The following is a 20282-nucleotide window of genomic DNA, read 5'->3' as shown; positions in this document are numbered from 1 at the left end:
AAAACAACAAATGGGTGGGAAAAGGGACAGGAATGGGGGTGGGGATGGAGATGGACATAGGTAGTATTCCTGGTCAGTGTTTAAAATATCCTTTCTTTAATTTTATGTCGTCATATTTTTCACTTCCGCTTGCACCAATGATCATTGCTTTTTTAATTGGGGTAAAGTGCCAACATATAAAAATTACATACATTCTAGCTTGTATATGCCATAGTAAAGTAAGACCGACAAAAAGTGATGGGGGGGGACTTGAGTGTTTAATTCACCAGGAATGTTAAGCTTCATAAGATTTATCCGTGGGTCCACATAGGTCCTTGACACTGTTACTGTACAATTTCAACAGGTAAATATACACATTATAGTTTTTAGAAATCCAAGATGTACTAGGCAAACCATTTATTAATTGAAGGAATAAAAAATGAATTTGTCAACCTCTTTTTTCTGGGACACAATGCAGTTAATTAACATATTCTTGGGCTTGTTTCTGGATTTGGTAAGCAGTGGCCCCTTTCAGAGGGGAAAACATTTAAATCTTAAAAAGTGATCCTTTTTGGGGGGGTGTCCAAATAGTATTTAGCAATTCAGTTTAATTTCTCCTTCTTCTTCTTTGTCCAAGATATGTTTCATTTCTTTCAAGGTTCTCTTTCATTTAAAAATCTGATTTTCCTCTTTTACATGTTCAGAATCTTTTCACTTAGAACCTTATTGTCTCCTATAAACAGACACCTACATGTGTCACTTTAATCATAACAGAAATGCAAATCTTTAGTGTCAGTTAAAAAAAAAAGGAACATGGGTCTTACACTTCTACTCTTATATTGAAAATACTAGGAAAAATCAAAGTATAACACTTTTAAGTATTGTTGCATCATGGAAAAAAACAATAGTCCAACTCTGAAATGTTATTGAGGTTTATGTATTGCCTAGATGATCTAAAGGCATCCTTTAGATACTATTTTTCCACTGGTATTTTACCCAAAAATATCAACAAAGCCAATATATATCAATTTTATAGCAAAGGAGTAGCTCTGAAGCCAAACATAAGAGTAACCAAACCATTTAAAGTAAATAATAGGCTTTGATTCTTAAAAAGTTAAAATTTAGATTATACACAATTTAAATTTCAGAATTATCTAACTAAACTTTTCAACAATTAAGGATATCTAACAATAATATTAATCATGATCGATTCTGTTTGTTTTTTTAAGAAAATGATGACATTTACATGAAAAGGTGGTTAAAATTTGATGCCTATTTAAATACGGACAAATCTAAACTATGTGGTAAATAAAAACTCTTCACCTATACCAATTTCCACTATTGAAAATATTTAAAGAAACCTGTATTTCTGAAAATTTCTGTTAATCATTACTTAGATATTTTAGTTGAGTTGTACTTATAAAATAAAGTCTTGTTTTACTGTGAAGAATAAAGCTCAGACTGCAATAAGTTTTTAAACACTAATATTGTACATCAATGAATATTTATTATGGGCCTACTGTACTTAAGACACTTGCTAGGTGGTATGGTGGGTAAAAATATCATCAAGTAAGATTAACACACTTCATTAAGTGGAATTTCCCAAAAGCTATTAACAAAATATCAATTTAAAACAATGAATACCTTTTAATGAAATTTCTATTAGTACTCCATAATATACCTGTCATGTGTGGGTTTGTATCTATAAAGACATAGTACTCACTTATTGTGAGACAACAAAAGTAGCTGCAGAAATACCTCAATATTTTAATCATACTAGCATAAATATATGGTGACTTTTCACATAAATGGTCAGAAACCTTGGGTACCCAATAAGCAAAACAATTTTATTCCAAGATTCTTTTATGTAAAGGAGGATATACCTGAATGTACAGATCATAAAAAACTGCCTTTTTGTGTTACTCATCTAATTTATCTGGAGACAAGATTATAGTTTCTGATGAGGTTTAATAGATGAATGAATTGTAGTAATTGCCTTTGTTTTTAAAAAAACCCTTAGTATCAGTGCCAATACAGAATTTTAAACACTTTGTGGAAGTCAAGAACCTGAGTTAAGAAAAGTGTATTTAGTGTTAACATTATAAAAATATGCCTCAATTTCTATACCTCATTATAGAAATGTGCCTCAATGTGTGTGTGTGTGTGTATATATATATATATATATATATATACACACACTAAACTTGTTAAAAAACAAATATAAGCAATGCTAACCTGTGAACTATATTTGGGTTTAAATATATCTTTCATAATATGTATGTAAATATTATGGAAAAGCAAATCCAGAAATTTGGTGCCTAGTTTCAGAAATAAAGGACATTGTAAGAAGATATATACTCATAGAGAAAAAAAAAATACAGTTCCACATATAGTATGGTTAGAGGTTCCATCATAAAATACTTTGAGCTTTTTGATGGTTTACCTCAGATAGAGAAATAGATGAGCCAGTACTGAGTTAGCTGATGTTATGTGAAGAATACTGGAGATGACAGGCTTTTGTTTTATTTTACAGGTACTAGATATACTTTTTTAAAATGTATTTTGAGAACGTAGAATCAGATTTAAAGGGTAACATTATTTTGAGACCGAAAATGTCCTTTTTTTATTAATTTATTCTGTAAGTCACCTGGACTTTTTTTTTTTTTACATTACCATGTATTTTTAAAAACCTACTTGAACTACAACAATTGTGGCAATTTTATTACATAGTTTTAAATCCATTCTGAGGTAGAAGAATTAGTATACTTAGCCAATTGTCTTGTGCAGGGTCTGGCACAAATAACGCCCATTTTTTATTACAAACTTTTATTACAAAATCATAAGCATGTAATTCTGCAATGTAACAATACCACACTCAAGCATTCCATATGACATTTTAGGTGAATTGTTCACATTAAAACTGTAAATGATTATAACCATATTAGTACCCTACCAACCACACTCAAGTAGGCCTTACTACTACCAGACCCTGTATATGTATGTGTGTGTATATATATATATTACACAAAGGATAAATATAACTTGCTCACTGCTCTATTTCCTGTATCCAAAAGAATCCCTGGTTCACAGTGTATGTTCGATACATGTTTATTGAATGAATAATTAATCATATATCTGAACTATTAGATAATTCTGGTTATTCTTCATTTTCACTTAATATTTTATAGAAATATATTAAATATTACACTTCTGATATATAACATAAGAAGTTCTATAGCTGATATATGAGTTAAAATTAGAATAACCCATTTATACCCCTTATACTTTTTCTTATGATTTTCATAACTCAACATTTAATATGTTAAATATAAATTTTAAGTAATTTGGCTTATTTTGGCAACATTTATATATACATCTTTGATAACATTTCTCCATCAGATGCTATTATTTATATATAGGACTGTTCTTATGAAATAGTATATTTTCTCCAGTTTTTAAAATTTCAAAGTCTCCTACAAATGATGATTTTGTTTTGATTTAGAAATAGCAAGTATTTACCTACATTTCTTTTATTAAGTGTTACAGAATAGGATAAAGTACCCATCCTTCTTTACATATAAATTTATTTCATTACAAAAACTAAGCTCTATTGCATTAAAAATAAATGTATTTTAAAATAATTTAGTGCATTAAAATTTGACTGCAGTGTTTGGGAAGGGAAGTTTCACACTGATTTTAACTCAAGAGTTACTCTTCATTAGGAGCCTGAACCTGAGCAGTAAAACTGGCATCCCTTGTAAAAGGGTAAAGATAAAGTATACAGTTAAGATACACAAAACAATACAGTTTTGTTAGGCGGTGTTAGTTTTATAAATATCAATGACATTTTAAGAACATAACAACTATGTGGCCAGAAACTTATTGTAGCCATATCCCCCAAAAGAATTTGTATTTTATAAGTATGTAATCTTGTAGTCACATTTTCTAACTGCACTATTAGAGCTAAAATTGAGTTCTCATTCTTTTGTGTCTCTTTAGTGTACATATTTTCCGTCTTACACTTTAAGTAGATTTCCATTACTGTAGGTTTCTCACTTAGTTTTAGAATGTTTGAATAAATTTGCTAATATGTGCTTACATGGTATTTTATCTATTATCCTTAAATGGATTTCTAGCAATTAATTTGACATTACGCTACCTTTTTTTCTTTATGAAAACATTTGGAGTGCTTTAAAGCTTAAACCATTATCTTTGGCTGGACGTCCAGGAGAACTTGGTTTCCTGCATCCTTTAGCATTGTATAACTGCATTTTTCAGATCTTTATATTGCTAATTCCTGATAAACAACCATTTTGTACCTGCAAGGTATTAACCAAAGCCATGAATTTGCCTTGTAATTATGCTTGTCATTTAAACAAAGTATCTATATTCCTATTTCATGCTAAACTTTTACAATAGACACTTTGACCTGAAAGTCAACATGGGATTTACAAGGATGCATAGGGGATAGGGCAACAGTGGAAGATTTTACAGCTCCAAACTGCTCATCATCCACCTAATTAATCTACTCAGGCCTAACCCATTTCCTATTTGTATATCAGGAGTGAGCCCCAATTCTTCTCCCACTTAAATTATCTCCAAATAATAAAAGAGTAACCTTAAATTTTCAATGGTTATATTTGGAGTACAGAACCAGATCAGAGACATCCTCAATAAAAATTGGACTCCAGTTTCATGGTGTTAATTAATCACTTGTTGAGTGGGAGAAATGGGGTTCCTTCATCCCTTAGTATCATATAAATGCATTTTCAAGATCACGACATTATAGTCATAATTCCTGATCAACAACCGTTTAGTAACTCTTTTTACACAGCAAGCTGAGGGTAGCCTTGGCGTTCCCTCTGAGTATAACCCTAAACAGCCTTTTGACCTTCAGTCTGTGATGCACTTCCATTTGTCACTGGGGCCAATATGGTGTGTAAATGGGTCGCATAGTTGGTAGCATTATCACTGGCTGAACTTTGGGTCGAGTCCAGAATGGAAATTTAATGGGTGGAGAGGCTGTGGCAGTACAGTGAAGTCAGGACGGCCAACTACAGGAAGCCAGGCTTCATAGCATCCTTCATGGAAGCTGACATACTTGCCCAAGCCTTGTTAGCCAAGAGTCAGTTCTGGAGGAAAAGGCCTGCAGGTAGCTTCCCAGGGCAGTTAACAGCTCCCGGGTACCCCCACCAGCTACTCTGACAAGACTCCTCCCTCAGCATTCAGCATCTTCTTCCCCTCCCTTTGAGGGTTTTTCCTGGCGCGCACACGCAGCCCACGCGACCAGCGCTGCAGAAGGCAGGCCCAACGTCCCCGCCCCCGCGTGCGCGTCCTCGCGCCCTCCCGTTGGCTCTTTCAGGCCACGGCGCGCCGCGGCTCCAATCGCCCCAACCTCTAGTACACCTCGACTGCCGCGAGCGGCTCCGGGGAGGGGAAGGCGCCGGGGAGGTAGGCGCTGCCGGCCGATGCGGCGGCGCGCACGCAGGCCTCGCCTCTCCCAGGCCTTCTTCACGCCGGCCGCTGGGCGGGCGCGCACGCCGAGTGACGCTCGGAGGAGGAAGCGCAGCCCACCTTCCCCTCCCTTGCCGCCCCGGGCCCAGCGGGAGCCCCCCAGTGCGCCTGTGCGGAGGCCTGCTTGATTATGTGTGCCCTCTCCGGGCTCCAGCGTTAGCCACCGGGTGGAGGTGGGGAGGGAAGACGTCGAGGAGGAGGAGGAGGCGGAGGAGGCGGTGGAGGGGAGGTGGGGGGAGTCAGCAAGGACATGGCTCCTGACTCCTGTGCGGAACGTGAGTGACTGAGCGGCAAAGCCCGAGTGAGCGAGCGGCCAAGTGGCGGGCTGGGGCCGAGGGCGCCGGGATGGAGCGGGACGCGGGTGGTTGGCTCTACGGGGGAAGCACTAACTGGCTTGCATGTGTTTTTTAATGGTCCCCCAACTCCCTCTTAGATGGTCTCTAGCGACCGGCCCGTGTCACTGGAGGACGAGGTCTCCCATAGTATGAAGGAGATGATTGGAGGCTGTTGCGTTTGCTCAGACGAGAGAGGCTGGGCCGAGAACCCGCTGGTTTATTGCGACGGGCACGGCTGCAGCGTCGCGGTGCATCAAGGTAAACACCCAACAGCCCGGCCGAACCCGGCCTGCTCCCAACCGTCACCGCTTCCCTCCACCTAGGCAGTAACTGCCAGTTCCCTCCCGCCCTTCCCCCCGCCCCGCCCTGTTCTGCGGCCCGGGATTGACTCCAAGGGTCCGCGGCGGGGAGCATGGGCTGTGTGGGCTGCGCAAGTGGGAGAAAGTGCGTGTGGCCTGGACTGTCATGTGATTCGGCGCTCACTCTCTCAAGTGTCATTTGGCCGCCGCCTGCGCCCGGAGCCGTGGGTCTGGAGACTTTCCGAGGCTGTGGTTGGGGGAGAGGGGGTGGCGGGGTATGGGGGGAAAGGGTGCGTGAAGCTGGGCGTGCTCCCCTCGATCATGATACCATGGCTGTGGCTGTGGTTGTGGGTGTGGGTTTGGGCACGTGGAGACCCCTCCCCCTTCATGCCCGCTCCGGTCTTGCCGCAGTGTGTCTGGGGACTTCCTGTGGCATGGAATCAGCCTCACAGCGCCACTCGCTGTTTTGGGGCGTGAGGGAGGGGGGACAAGGGGTTGCCTTGACGCTTTCGATTAGGGAGGGAGGCTTCTGCTGCTGCACCCCCAAGCTTTCTGGCGGAGCCTCTGCTGCTTCGGACTGGGAGCTTTCCTGCGAAGAAGACGGCCGAAGGTGGCCGCCGCAGGTGTGCTGCCGCAGGAGTGGCTGGGCCGAGCTGGCCTGGGCTGCTGCAAGAGGCTGTTCAGTGCCCTCAGCAGGCCACTTTCTCACTTAAGTGACTGAAGAGAAGAAGAGGTGGTGGTGCCACCAGTGACTTGGGGAACATCCTAGTTTATTTCTGGGTGTTTCCACTCGGTGAGTTTTTTGATAGACAAAAAGCCGAGGACACTAATAAGAGTTTTCTGGATATTGATGTTCTTGACCTTTCCCGTTTCATGTGGTAAGGAATTGAGGCTGAAACAACCTAAATAATTTTTGGGTGGTTCTTGTTTTCTCTGTTCTTCAACCCGCCCCATTCCCATTTCTGAATCTGGCATTAAGTGATGAACGTCTGAGGCTAAAGTGCGTTCTTTAGAATGGAATCTCAGAATTGGGAAGGGAGACTTGAGAGGTCGTTTTCTTTTAGAAAACAAAGTTGCGCAGCTTCCTTTTTTTAGGAGTGAAAACACATTTTAAGATCTTAGAAAACTTCTATACATAGTATTTGCATTCGAGTATTCATTGGCATTTCTGTAGGTATTTCTTATGAATTGGATGGTAAATTATCATTTTGATAAATCTCCAAATATAGAAAATATTCATTTGCCTTAAAATTTTTTGAAGTTAATATTTTTTTCTCTACAAGTACTTTTGAATTAAAATATTTTGGACACTCATGCAGTGTTTCTTGGCTGATAGAAAGTTTTTTACTCTGTCACATTTACAGTTTTTAAAAGGGATTGGAAGTTTAGCTTTTGGAGATTTAAAATTTTGCGCTGAATTTATATTCTTTTAAATGCTTCCAATATTTAAGTTATTTTCAAATTTCCTTTGAATGCGTTCATCCAAGAATGTCAGGTGCCTATTAGTGCTTTTAGGGTTTTGGGGAAATTTCAATTTTGAGTTAATTAAATATTAATATAAAAACTTTTAAAAACAACTGGACTTACATATGTGATATATAATCATATTACTTGTAGGAACATTCACATATATTTAGAAATAGGCACCTTTGAAAATAACAGCTTTATTGAGATATGATTCACATACCATACAATTCACCATTTTAAAGTGTGCAATTCATGGGTTTTTAGTATATTCAGAGTTTTGCATCCATTACTTGAAAGTAACTCTTGAAAGTTACATTGAAATCAAGAAACTTTGTATACCCCATTTCTATTTATTTCTCCAGGCAACTACTAATCTAATTTCTGTCTCTATAGATTTGCCTATTCTAGAAGCATTTAACTTCTACATTTCATTTTCTTTTCTGCAATATCTGTTGCAGAAAGGATATTTGGAAATATTAGACTTATCTAAAATGCGTGCTATTTAAACTGCTGGATATAGGAATGAATGAATTTCTGAGTTAGTCTATGTAAAAATCTAATCATGTGTTAAATTTTACCTAATATTCCATTATAAAAAAATAAATAAGTTATAATGTATTTCATTTACTTATATAATTGGTTCAATTTATTTTATTTATGTAATATATATTTAAATGAAATAACAAGATTGTCATTTTAACATTTTTTAATACATCATCCAATTTCAACTAGGTAATATATGTGATGAATGTAAATATAAAATATTTTAATTTTCTGTAAAGCAGGTGGTTTACATGAATAGTTTGAGGTAATTAATAGGGTTTTGAAAGGGTACTTGATTTTCCATAATTCTTTAATTATAATATGTTTTAAAATATTTTATTTCCCAACAGCTTGCTATGGCATTGTTCAAGTACCTACTGGACCATGGTTTTGCAGGAAATGTGAATCTCAGGAGAGAGCAGCCAGAGTGGTAAGGACTGTTTATCAAAAACATTAAAATACTTCACTGAGTAGCTTAGGGTGCTACAAACTCATGTTTCAGTTTGAAGGGTTGTCAGTCTTTTGTTCAAATACTGAATTTGGGCCAAACACTGACTTGGAGTTTTAAACCTCTTTTTATAAAATCTGAAAAAGAAATTGAACAACATAAGTATATGTTGATGGATACTTTGACCAGATAAATTACAAAGTTGTATTTGGACTTATTAGCCTCATCTGCTGGTTTGAGGGTTACATTGGCTAATCATAAATATATTTTAAAGATTTTATGTATTTATTTTCAGAGGAAAGGGAAGGGAGGGAAAAAGAGAGGGAAATGTCGATGTGCAAGAGGTACATTAATTGGTTGTCTCTCATGCCCCCAGCTGGGGACCTGGGCCTCAGCCCAGGCATGTGCCCTGACAGGGAATTGAACCAGCAACCTCTTTGTTCGCAGGCCAGCACTCAGTCCACTGAGCCACACCAGCCAGAGCTGCTAACCATATTTTTAACTTATGTCCTTCCATAGTAACGCATAAAGAAGTTACAGTCCTGCCAAGTTCTGTTTAATTAAACAAACAAATGAGAATTTAACGATTTATATTCTTTTTACTATAGCTGCATATGTAACTTTGAATGCTTAACATTTTCAGACATTCAGTCCTTTTGTCAAAGCAACATAAAGATCTTCTTCTTTTACTTGGCGGACTAACTGTTTTCTGAACACTTTTGTAAACTTCCTGTAAGAATGAGGGAGGTATGTTTATTATTTATGGCCAGAAGCATTTTTTTCCCCAGTTGAACTTCTGGATCTATCAAGGAGAAATAGATTTAATCTTCATTAATCATATAACAGCATTACCATTTGCAATGTTATAGTTCCTTATTTTTGGTGTTGACTAGAAAATTTGACAAAGGGTTGAAAAACAAATTTCAACTTTTCTATGTATGTAGTAAAATTGGAATCTTTTGTTTTTGCCTGGGTAAATGTCTGAGTAGCCTATCTAGAACTGTGAGATTCAGAGCAATATTCTGTTGATAGGTTTTGTGTGTGGAAATGCCTTGTAGCAGAATTACGCCTTTTGTTCTAATGCTACCATACTGGGAATTAACTAATGGAGGATAAAATCAATCATAAAATTTCTAGGACTTGATGAGGTAGCATCGATCTAGTCTTCATTTTTTTGCCTCTTTGTACAATAGCATGTTACAATTTGGGGTTGATGGGTCACCAAGGAAAAGAAGTTAAGCTTTAATTCATTAGTAAACATTGACAGTTAAGGTGAGACTCTTTGGGGAGTGTCACAATAGTTCAGGGCCAGAGAAAGATTAGAAAATATGAAAGGTGGGTATAAATAGAGGGAGGATAAGGATGTTGTGAATGGAAGTGGTAGAATGCCAGCATCATTTGCCTCAAATGCTACCTGTTGCCTGTTTTTATTCCTTTATCCTTTCTGAGGGTGTGGTCAAGATATTAAGGTGAATAAGGTAGGTATCCTAAAAAGTAGATTGGAGAATGCATTTTATTTCAGGTTTATTTGGTGGAATGTGGGGGCAATTAAAGGTTTAAAGAAGAGGCACAACCTTCTCTAAATTTCTGTAGTTTACAGTTATAAAAATTAGGGTACTTTGTAAGAAATAAAAACTTAATTCCAAGCTAAAATAAGCAAAGAAAAGGCATTTTATTGTAAGTATAAAGGAGCTAAGAACCAGAACATGGAAATGTATGCATGACTTAGGGTATTGAATTAGTCTTAATCTTATTTCTGCTTTTCTGTGTATCTGCTTCATTCTTTTCTTTTTGCATATTTTCTCTGCTACTTACTGCAACAACCAGTAAACTTTTTTTTTGACTGTTTACTATCTGTCAGATACTGTGCTAAATGTTCTGTACTATTTACCTCCTTTAATCATCCTATCAAATCTGTGAGGTAGATACTCTGTTACTCTCATTTTATGGATAAGGACATAATAGTTTTTTTTTTAAATCCTTACCTGAGGATATGTTTATTGATTTTAGAGAGAGAGAGAGGGTTGCGGGGGTGGAGAGAAACATTGATCATTGATTGGTTGGTTGTCTCCTGTGTGTCCCCTGACCAGGAATCAAGCTTACAACCTCTTGGTGTACAGGCGATGCTTCAACCAAGTGAGCCACCAGCCAGGGCAGATCATAATTTTAAGGCAATATCTATCTAGTTGGAGTCTGGGCTGTGAATAATCTCTCAACTACATGTTATTTGTTGCCTCCTGTGGTGAAAGATGGACATACTTCAGCTCCTAATATTTTGTACCTCCTATATCAAAAGGTTAAAACTTAGTCTGAATCTCATGCTGCTATGGGGGAAAAAAAGACTTCCGGCTTGCCTTGGATGAGGTGCCTAGGTCACCAGTTGGCCAAGGCTAGACTATATGGTTGAGTTGTTCAGACATAGTTGGGGAGATCTCTGTGGTTTTGGGATAGCTCACTTCTCAAAGAAGGCAGACTTTAGAGCTGGTGTTACCCTGACAGATACTAAAGAGTAAAAACCCAGGAGAATGAAACAGCATTTTTAGACAAGTACTTTGGTGTAGTATATGGGGTATATAGATTTGAAAGGGCAGGTTGGAAATCTGGAAGGCTTAGGATACTATTAGTACACAAGATGGGAGAGTGAAAAGGGAGGGAGTAGCAAGGAAGGGAGGGAGCATTTTGAAGGATGAAAAAAATGGATGTTGGATAAAGGAAAGGGAATAATCAAAGATTTTGAAATGTCAAGGTTGATTGTTCTGGAAAGGTGATACCGTTAATAGTAATAGAGTATAAAATAACAGTAATAAGAGGAAGGAGAGGAAAATTGAAGAGTTAGAAAATTTCTGTTTTGGGCACATTGGTTTTGATGCTGTTAGGATTTTTCGTTAAAAACTTATAATTAAAATAATGGAGTCAAGTTAAGTTGGAGCTACATAAGAGCAACGCTGGGAATTGAGTGATACATATTTTTTTAATACTCATCCAAGGATATGTTTATTGATTTTAGAGGGAGAAGTGGGGGTGGAAAGAAAAGGAGACATCCATGTGAGAGGGAAATATCGATGTGAGAAACATCGATTGGTTGCCTCTCATATGCGCCCCAACCAGGGGTCGAACCCGCAACCTAGGTATGTGCCCTGACTGGGAATCGAACCACAACCTTTTGTTGTGTGGGTGATGCTCTGACCATCTGAGCCACCCAGCCAGGGCTGAGTGATACTTTTTTGTTAGAGGAAAGGAAAGTGAAGACAAAACTGTGGTGAATACTGACATTTGGGAAACTAAGAGAACAGGATATCAAGAATGGATAATGAACTGTCAGGAAGAGAGAACCTGCAGGTACAGTAAGTAGCAACACAAACAATTGGTTTTTCAGGAAAGAATAGTTGATAGTGACATTGCTGCAAAGGATGCTGGGCTAAGAAAAATTCTTGGGACCGCAATTATATTTCCCTGGTGTGGGCAGAATGTTTGTTATAGGACAGTGAAGAGAGTAGGATTGTAGGATTAGATTCAATTTTGAAAAAATAAGGAAAGAAGAAAAAAGTAGGGATTGAGGGAAAGTTTGGTTGGTTTTTAAGGGGAGCTCTTTGTAGATGGGCATTCATTCAAAACACTTCAATTGCTTTATTCATCGCAAGTATGAATTTTTTTTGTTGAAAATTTATGTTTAGACTTACACTATTTACTGATCATTATCAGTGGTTAGAGGTTAAAATACTTACGGATGACTGTTTTTGTATTTAATGTGTGTTCTCAATTACCACAAGCTGAAGAGATTAGAAATTTTATCTATTGATATAATTTCAGTGAGATACAGAGAGGATATTTTATATTTTAAATATTCTATTTTGAATATTTGTATATTTGGATTGTGCAAAAAATAAAAAATAAAATGGCCAAAAGCCTATTAAGAATTTGCATTAATTAAATATTGCTATTTTAGTTCTGAATGAAAGACGATTCCTTTCCTAAAGGAGGTGAGCTGTAAATTTTTCCTGTGGCTTGTCCTATTGCATTTCTTCCTGTTTTCTTACTTTGTTAAGGATAAGCTGCTGGATGGAATCAAAAGCAAGGTTTTAGGGATTGATCCAGCGTTGTACTATTTTATTAAAACAGTTTTTTTTATTTATTGCCTTTAGAGAGAGGGAGAGAGAAAGAAGCATCAATTTGTTTTTTCACTTTTTATTAATGCATTCATTGGTTGATTCTTACATGCGCTGTGACTGGGGATTCAACCCACAACTTTGGCATGTCAGGACAATGGTCTAACCAACTGAGCTACCTGGCCAGGACACTATTTTATTTTTAAAATTTTGCTTAATGAAGATACATAATGCAAGCAAATCACTAATAATCTATAAAACCATGTGAATTATATACTCAACTATATTATGTTTAGTTCCAATAAAGCTATATTAATATATATTAAGCACAAATTGGTCTGAAAAACATAGAACATAAAATGAATACATATATAGTCCCCACCCAGAATGAACAAATGTTACTTTAAAAAAATTATTTATTTATTTATTTATGAGAGAGGAAAGGAGGGAGAAAGAGAAGGGAGAGAAACACCAAAGTGTGGTTGCCTCTCAAGTGCCCCTGCTGGGGACATGGCCCACAACCCAGGTATGTTCCCTGACTGGGAACCGAACCAGTAACCCTTTGGTTCACAGGCAGGCACTTAATCCACTGGGCCACACCAGCTAGGGCCAAATTTTAGTTTTTCATATTTGCTTCAAATCGTCCCTTCTACTTAAAAGGAATAATACATTAAAAGATTAAGTTGAAGTACTTCGGTACTTTCAATCTGAGTCCACCATTATCTTTTAGTGTCTGTTAGGTGCTTCTGTATATTTTTTCTCCCCAGTTTTGCTGAGATATAATTGGCATATAACATTTTTGGTTTAAGATGTACAACATAATGAAATATGTATATATTGCTAAGTAACTACCACAGTAAGTTTAGTTAACATTTATCACCTCATAGTTACTACAAATTTTTTTCTTTGGATGAAAACTTTTCAGATTTATTACTCTGTTAGCAAACTTTCAATATAGAACACAGTATTGCCCATTACAGTTACCATGCACATTATATCCCCAGGACCTGACTTACGTAACTGGATATTTTTACCTTTTGACTACCTTCACCCATTTTCTCCATCCACCTCCCTCTGCCTCTAGCAACCGCCAGTCTATTCTCTGTGTCTTTTCTTTTTTACTTTTTTTTGCCATTCAGTCATTTTTTAAATTTTTCAGTTAGAGTTAACATACAATATTGTATTAGTTTCTGGTATACACCCCAGTGATTAGACATTCTATAAGGTGCTGAGTAATCGCTAAGTCTTGTACCCATCTGATACCATACATAGTTATTAGAATATTATTGACTGTATTTCCTATGTTATGCTTTACATCCCTGTGACTATTCTGTAACAACCAACTTGTACTTCTCTCGCTCTCTCTTTTTTAAAAGATTTTATTTATTTATTTTTAGAGAAAGAGAAGGAGAGAGACATCAATTGGTTGCCTCTTGTATGGCCCCTGACCTGCAACCTAGGCATGTACCCTGACTGGGGACTGAACTGGCAACTGTTTGGTTTGCAGGCCAGCGCTCAATCCACTGAGCAAACCAACCAGGCTGTCTCTTTATTTTTAGAGATTGTATTTATTTATTTTTCTAGAGATGGGTAGGGAGGAAGAAAGGGAGAGAAACATTATGCGAGACAGAAAGGTTGATTGGTTTCCCCTTGTATACTCTGACCACAGACTGAACCCCCACCCCGGGCATGTGTCCTGACTGCAAATCAAACCAGGACCTTTTCCTTTGTGGGACAATGCCCAACCAATTGAGTCACACAAGTACAACCAACTTGTACTTCTTAATGCCTTCATCTTTTTTATACCCTCCAACATCCTTTCCATCTGGCAACTGTCCAGTGTTCTCTGTATCTATGAGTCTTTTTCTGTTCTTTGTTGTTTTTTTAAATTTTAGTTTATTTTGTTTTTTTAGTTATAATTGTTCGTAGATACTTTTTTCCTTCTTATAACATCTCATGTAATACTGGTTTGGTTGTGATCAACTCCTTTAGCTTTTTCTTATCTGGGAAGCTCTTTATCTGTCTTTCAGTTCTAAATGATAGCTTTGCTGGGTAGAGTAATTTTGGTTGTAAGCCCTTGCTTTTCATCATTTTGAATATTTCTTGCCACTCCCTTCTGGTCTGCAAAGTTTTGTTGCAAAATCAGCTGACAGTGTCTTGTGGGAGCTTTCTCGGACGTAAATTAACTGCTTTTTTCTTGCTGCTTTTAAGATTCTCTCTTTGTCTTTAACCTTTTGCATTTTGATTATGATGTGCCTTGGTGTGGACCTTTTTGAGTTCATCTTGTTTGGGACTCTCTGTGCTTCCTGGACTTGTATGTCCATTTTCTTCACCAGGTTAGGAAGTTTTCTGTCATCATTTTCTCAGACGAGATGGGGCGTGTTCAGGGTGGTATGGCCATAGACTCAAATAGGTTTTCAATTTTTTGCTCTCTCCTACTTCCAGTATCATCATGTTGTGAGTGTTGCTACACTTAAAGTTGTCCTAGGGGCTCCTTACATCATCTTCATTTTTTTTGTTACTGTTTTGGCTGTTCTGATTGGGTGTTTTTATTCTCTGTTATTAGGAGATTTGTTTGTTTAGATTCCACAAATCAGTGAGATCATAAAGCTTTTGTCTTTATTCTTTTTTTTAAATACTTTTTTAAAAAATATTTTATTTATTTTTAGAGATAGAGGAATGGAAGAAGGGAGGGAGAGAAACATCAGTGTGTGGTTGCCTCTCATGCACCTCGAGGTACTGGGGACCTGGCCTTGCAACCTAGGCATGTGCCCTGACTGGAAATCAAACCAGTGACCCTTTGGTTTTCAGGCTGGCACTCAATCCACTGAACCATACTGGCCAGGGCCTTTCTTACTTGTTTTACTTAGCATAATTCCCTCAGGATCCATCTGTGTTGACACAAATGGCTGAATTTTCTTTTTTATGGCCAAATAATATTCCATTGCATATATGTACCACCATCTATCTTTTAATACTTATACTATCTGTATATATATCTGTAAGCACCCTCTAGTATTGTATTATTTTACAGGAATGGTATCATACTGTACATGTGTTCTTGATGATATAGTTACATTGATATATTACTGATCTAGTTTATTTAAAAAAATTTTTTTTTAAATTTATTCATTTGAAAGATGAACGGGGGGCAGGAAGCAGGTGGGGGGGGGGAGAGAGAGAGAGAGATCAACTTGCTGTTCCATTTATTGATACATTCATTGGTTGGTTCTTGTATGTGCCCTACCGGGGGATCAAACCTACAACCTTGGTGTATAGGGATGATGCTCTAACAGCTGAATACCCGGCCAGGTCTAGTTCATTCTTTATATCTGTTTTATTAGTATTCTGTCACAGAATATACCACAATTTAATTCCCTTACTGATTGTCATTTAGGTGTCTAGTTTTCACAATCACAAATAGTGCTACAGTCAACGTTCTTGTATGTAGAGTAAATACAATACAAATACAATGAAGCTTGGCATTTTAAAAATATACTCTGAAAATCTGTGTTAATAGGCGAGTTTAATTTGTTTACATTTATAATAATGACTGATACATTTGGTTTTTCTAAAATTTTGTGTAACCTATTTACTTTTTTTTTTCTTATTTTTTTTGTCCTTCTGTTGGAGTGATTGTTCTTTAAAAAAAATCCTGTGCTATTTGGAGGTTATATATTCTGTTTCTTTTTGTTTAGTGTTTACCTTTAAAATTTTAATGTTCATACTTTATATTTTTCTAAAATTAATTTTTGTGCTGCTTTTGAACAAAGCCAAAGCCAGTATCCTTTTTATTCCCTCATTACTCTTCCCCTTGCAAAATCTGTTACTGTTTTCTATAATTTAATTTTACCTTATTTTTAATCTCCTAAATTATTAGTTGTGTTTTTTAAAATAATCATCTATAATGTAGACTTAAAATTACTAATGTTTCTGCTCAACGCAGGTCCCTTACTGCTTTATGGCTAATTTTTCATTTCAGAATTTTGGGTGTTTTTTGTTTTTTTTTTTCCCTTCAGGTTTTCTGGCTGGAAAGTAGTAAGCAAGCTATATTAATCCTTTTACGTCTAAAAATATGATTTTACATTCTTGTATGTTTGTTTGAATTCTTGGCTAGTAATTGTTTTCCTGTAAGTTTGTACTCTGTCTTGTCTTTGGTAACTACTTGTGCAAATAGGAACTATGCTCACAGTCTGTTTATGCTGCTTGAGAGTTGATCTGAGTTTTCATTCTGAGGACTCAATGTCTGTCCTCAATTTTGGAAAATTTTCTGCTCCATGTTTTCAAATATAACCCTCTCACTTAATTTTCTTTTCTTGAAACTGTTATTTAGGTGTATGCATTTGGGATTCCCTTTTTTTTTCCCCATGACTTTTAATTTCTCCTTCATATTTTCACTTATCTCTGTATCACAGATAATACCTTTAGGTTTGGCTTCAAATTTATTCTTACTGTTAATACAATCAGTGAATTTCTTTTCTGAATAAATCTAATCTAGAATTTTTGTTTGCTTTTATTTTTTAGTTTGCTGCTTGTTTTTCATAGTATCTTGCTGTTATTGCCTCAAAGATTGTATGCTTTCTTGTATTATTTGAACATTTAAAACCTAAAATTTAGAGATTTTGGATGTCTTTGATTTGTTTTGTACACTCAGGTGGTAGATGTTTTCATGTACTTTGTAATTTTTGACTGTGAGCTAATCTTCAGGATTTTTTTTTTTTTTTTGTCTTCCTTAAGATTCCTGTTACTCAGCCCTGGCTAGCTACCTCAGCTAGTTAGAGCATTGTCCTTATATGTCAGGGTTTTGGGTTTAATCCCTGGTCAGGGCACATAACAGAAGCAACCAATGAATGCATAAATAAATGGAACAACAAATTGATGTCTCTTTCTGTTTCTCTCTAAAAATCCATAAATTAAAAAAAATTTGAAAGCAGCAAAAGGATTTAGGAAATTAGTGGGTTTTTGTTTTTTTTTTTTTGTAATAAACTAATGACAAAAGGTCCTGTTCCTGTAACCTGACTTTGTGAAGATGCTGCTGTGGGAGTGTTTGCATTTGCTCTGTAACTGTTAAGAATTGCTTTTGGCTACTAGTAAAGACCAAATTGTAGTGGCTTCCACAAAATAGGAATTTACAAATCCTTTTATTTAAAAGGAGTTCAGAAAGGCATTTTAAAGCTTTTATGACAGCTCTGTGAAGTCACTAGGGATCAGACTTTTTCTGTTTTCCTACTGTACCAACCTTAGCACATGGTTTTCATTTTCAGGGTTGTCCCACAGTCACAGCATGGCAGCTGGCACTGTAGTCATTGTGACTGCAGAATAAAGTTCCAGGCAGAGAGAAGGGGGGGAGGGTAAGGTTAAATGTAGTTCTTCCAGCTGAGTTACCCTCTTAAACAAGTTTTCCTCGAAGCCCCACTTAATAATATATACTTAATTTTACTGGTCCTTGTTAGACTGCAAAATATGGGCTCATTGATGAACTCAATAAAATCAGAGAGCTTACTCTTTTAGCATAGGTTTAAGTTTCCTGTTTCTCTAGAGTGACTCCTCTACTCAACTCTAGAATAGGCATCTCACTTTGGTGCAGCTTCTCTAGTCTTATTGGTTCAGGCCATGTTTTTCTAGTATAACTTTCCCTTTGGTGGTAGGAATAGGCCATTACCAGCTCCTGTCCTTATGTAGGGAGGCCAGCTAGAGCTTCTGCACCTTTAGGGTCTCTGTTAGTGTCCTAGTCAACTCCCACCTCTAGGGTGTAAGATTGGATACATCATTGACTCCCACAGCTTCAACTAATGTTCATTCTTTTAGCTTTTAAGTCCTTTTTTTTTTTTTTTTTTTTTTTTTTTTTGCCGCATGGAGATTTACTTTTATCTACTTAATTAAAAATAGTTTTCAAATTTATTTATCTTTGACTTTTGAGTTCAAGAAGCCAGGATGAAGTGTCTCTACTTGTACTTTAAAAAAAGTCATATGTAACTTTCTTTTTACTCCTGTACAAACCTTTTGGCTTGTATACTTTACATAGAATGCCTTCAAAATTACCATTTGCTAACTTTTTTTTTTGCTGATTCAGATTTAATATTTGCTTTTAAAAAATTCGGTATTGCAGCCTAAGTTCCTATAGCTTTGAAAGAGGAGATTTTAAGAAGTAAACAGATTAATGCTTATCACCATAGATAAAATAGTAAGTAGCCAATTTTTTTGTCATTCTCCTTGATTCCTCTTTCTTTACTGTGAGAAAAGCCTGGCATAATTTAGGCTAACATGAAATAGGTGCTTAATACATGTTTGTATCTTTCTCCAACCTGCCTACATAACTAGTAAGAGAAAATGAAGACATATGGTACCTTGCAAGATACATTGCCCAGCATATGGTTCCTATTTATTCCACTTTGTTTAGAATTAATTTTTATGTTTATCAAAGTGTGAGGCGCATAGTCAAAGTTAGATAGTACCAAAAACTTCTCTCACACATGGAGCAGTACCTTGCTCTTGATTCTTGAACCCTTATTCCATTCTCCAAAGGCAACCCCTTTTCTGGCTGTTCTCCTGGTATTTACTTCTGTATTTCTAAAAAGAATGTATAAGCAGCTATTTTTGACATACTGTTTTTAGATGTCGCCTTTCATTCTATACAAATTTTGGTTAAATCAGCAGTGCTAAATAGTAATATTTACATTATTATGCTATTTAAGTATTTTATTAATTTTTGAGCCAGGTATACTAGGATTGTTTTCATATAATCTTCCATTTGGTTAATGAATCAGATAGTCTATAAATTCAATTTTCCTTTTCTTTACATTCTTTCCTTTTCCTCTCCCTCTCCCTGTCTCCTATTCTTTTTCTCTCTTCTGTTTTTTCCTCTCTTCTTCCTCTTTCGCTCTTCTCCCTCAAATGTCACCTCCTTTCCTCTCCTCCTCTCTTCTCCCTTTCTCTCTTCCTCCTTCCATTTAAACTGGTAGACCTTTTTCTAGGTACCATGTCCCCTGCTCCCATCTGGGCTGGTTTTTCTTTAGTCCTGGAACTTCCCTTCATTATCATAGTGGAAGTTTCTTTATTTCTTGCTTATTTTGGATTCCCTGTTTTCTAACCGTTCACTCCTGCTCTATCTAGTGTGGCTCAGTGGATTGAGCACCAGCCTGCGAACCGAAAGGTCGCTGATTCGATTCCCAGTCAGTGCACATGCCAGGGTTGGAGGCCAGTTCCCCAGTAGGGGATGCGTGAGAGGCAACCACACACAGCTGTTTCTCTCCCTCTCTTTCTCCTTCCCTTCCCTTCTCTCTAAAAATAAATAAATAAGATCTTTAAAAAAACTAAATTTTCTGTTAATTTTTTTTTCATGATAGTATCCATTTACTCAGCTGTGCCTGGTGTACTCAGCTGTGCCTGGTGTCCTCACATCCAGATTTCCTTGCTTACCTATTCTGCAGTTTTCTAGGGTCGGGGAGGGACAGGTACCTGTTAGTGTGTAGTGTAGAAGGAATTTGTGTGTGTGATTGTTTTTCAGCCTCACCTGAACTGTCCCTTCCAGATACATACACCACCTCTGTGCATGTGCGACTCTTGCCCCCATGCCTGGTACCTAAAGTTC

The 20282-nt window shown here is 36.9% G+C and overlaps 1 protein-coding gene across 7 annotated transcripts in view; it reads left to right on the top strand.

The window, feature by feature from the left end:
• Positions 1-5488: 5488 nt before the first annotated feature.
• The window catches only part of MLLT10 (MLLT10 histone lysine methyltransferase DOT1L cofactor), a 226009-nt gene continuing 211215 nt past the window's right edge, over positions 5489-20282 (top strand). For 5 of the 7 annotated variants that reach the window (XM_054592860.1, XM_054592850.1, XM_054592825.1 and 2 more), the window contains exons 1-3: positions 5489-5666; positions 5927-6086; positions 8488-8567. In XM_054592860.1, coding sequence (XP_054448835.1) covers positions 5927-6086; positions 8488-8567 — 240 coding nt within the window. In that variant the 5' untranslated portion in view covers positions 5489-5666. Of the gene's footprint in view, positions 5667-5719; positions 5795-5926; positions 6087-8487; positions 8568-20282 lie in introns of those variants that run through there. The other 2 variants (XM_054592842.1, XM_054592833.1) reach the window with 2 other exon arrangements.

The sequence above is a fragment of the Pteronotus mesoamericanus genome, unplaced genomic scaffold (genome assembly GCF_021234165.1).
Source record: "Pteronotus mesoamericanus isolate MK-2021 breed Mesoamerican mustached bat unplaced genomic scaffold, CSHL_Meso_final contig_130, whole genome shotgun sequence".
Lineage (NCBI taxonomy): Eukaryota > Metazoa > Chordata > Mammalia > Chiroptera > Mormoopidae > Pteronotus > Pteronotus mesoamericanus.
Note: the sequence above shows the minus strand (reverse complement) of the source record. Positions and strands in the feature narration are given on the sequence as shown.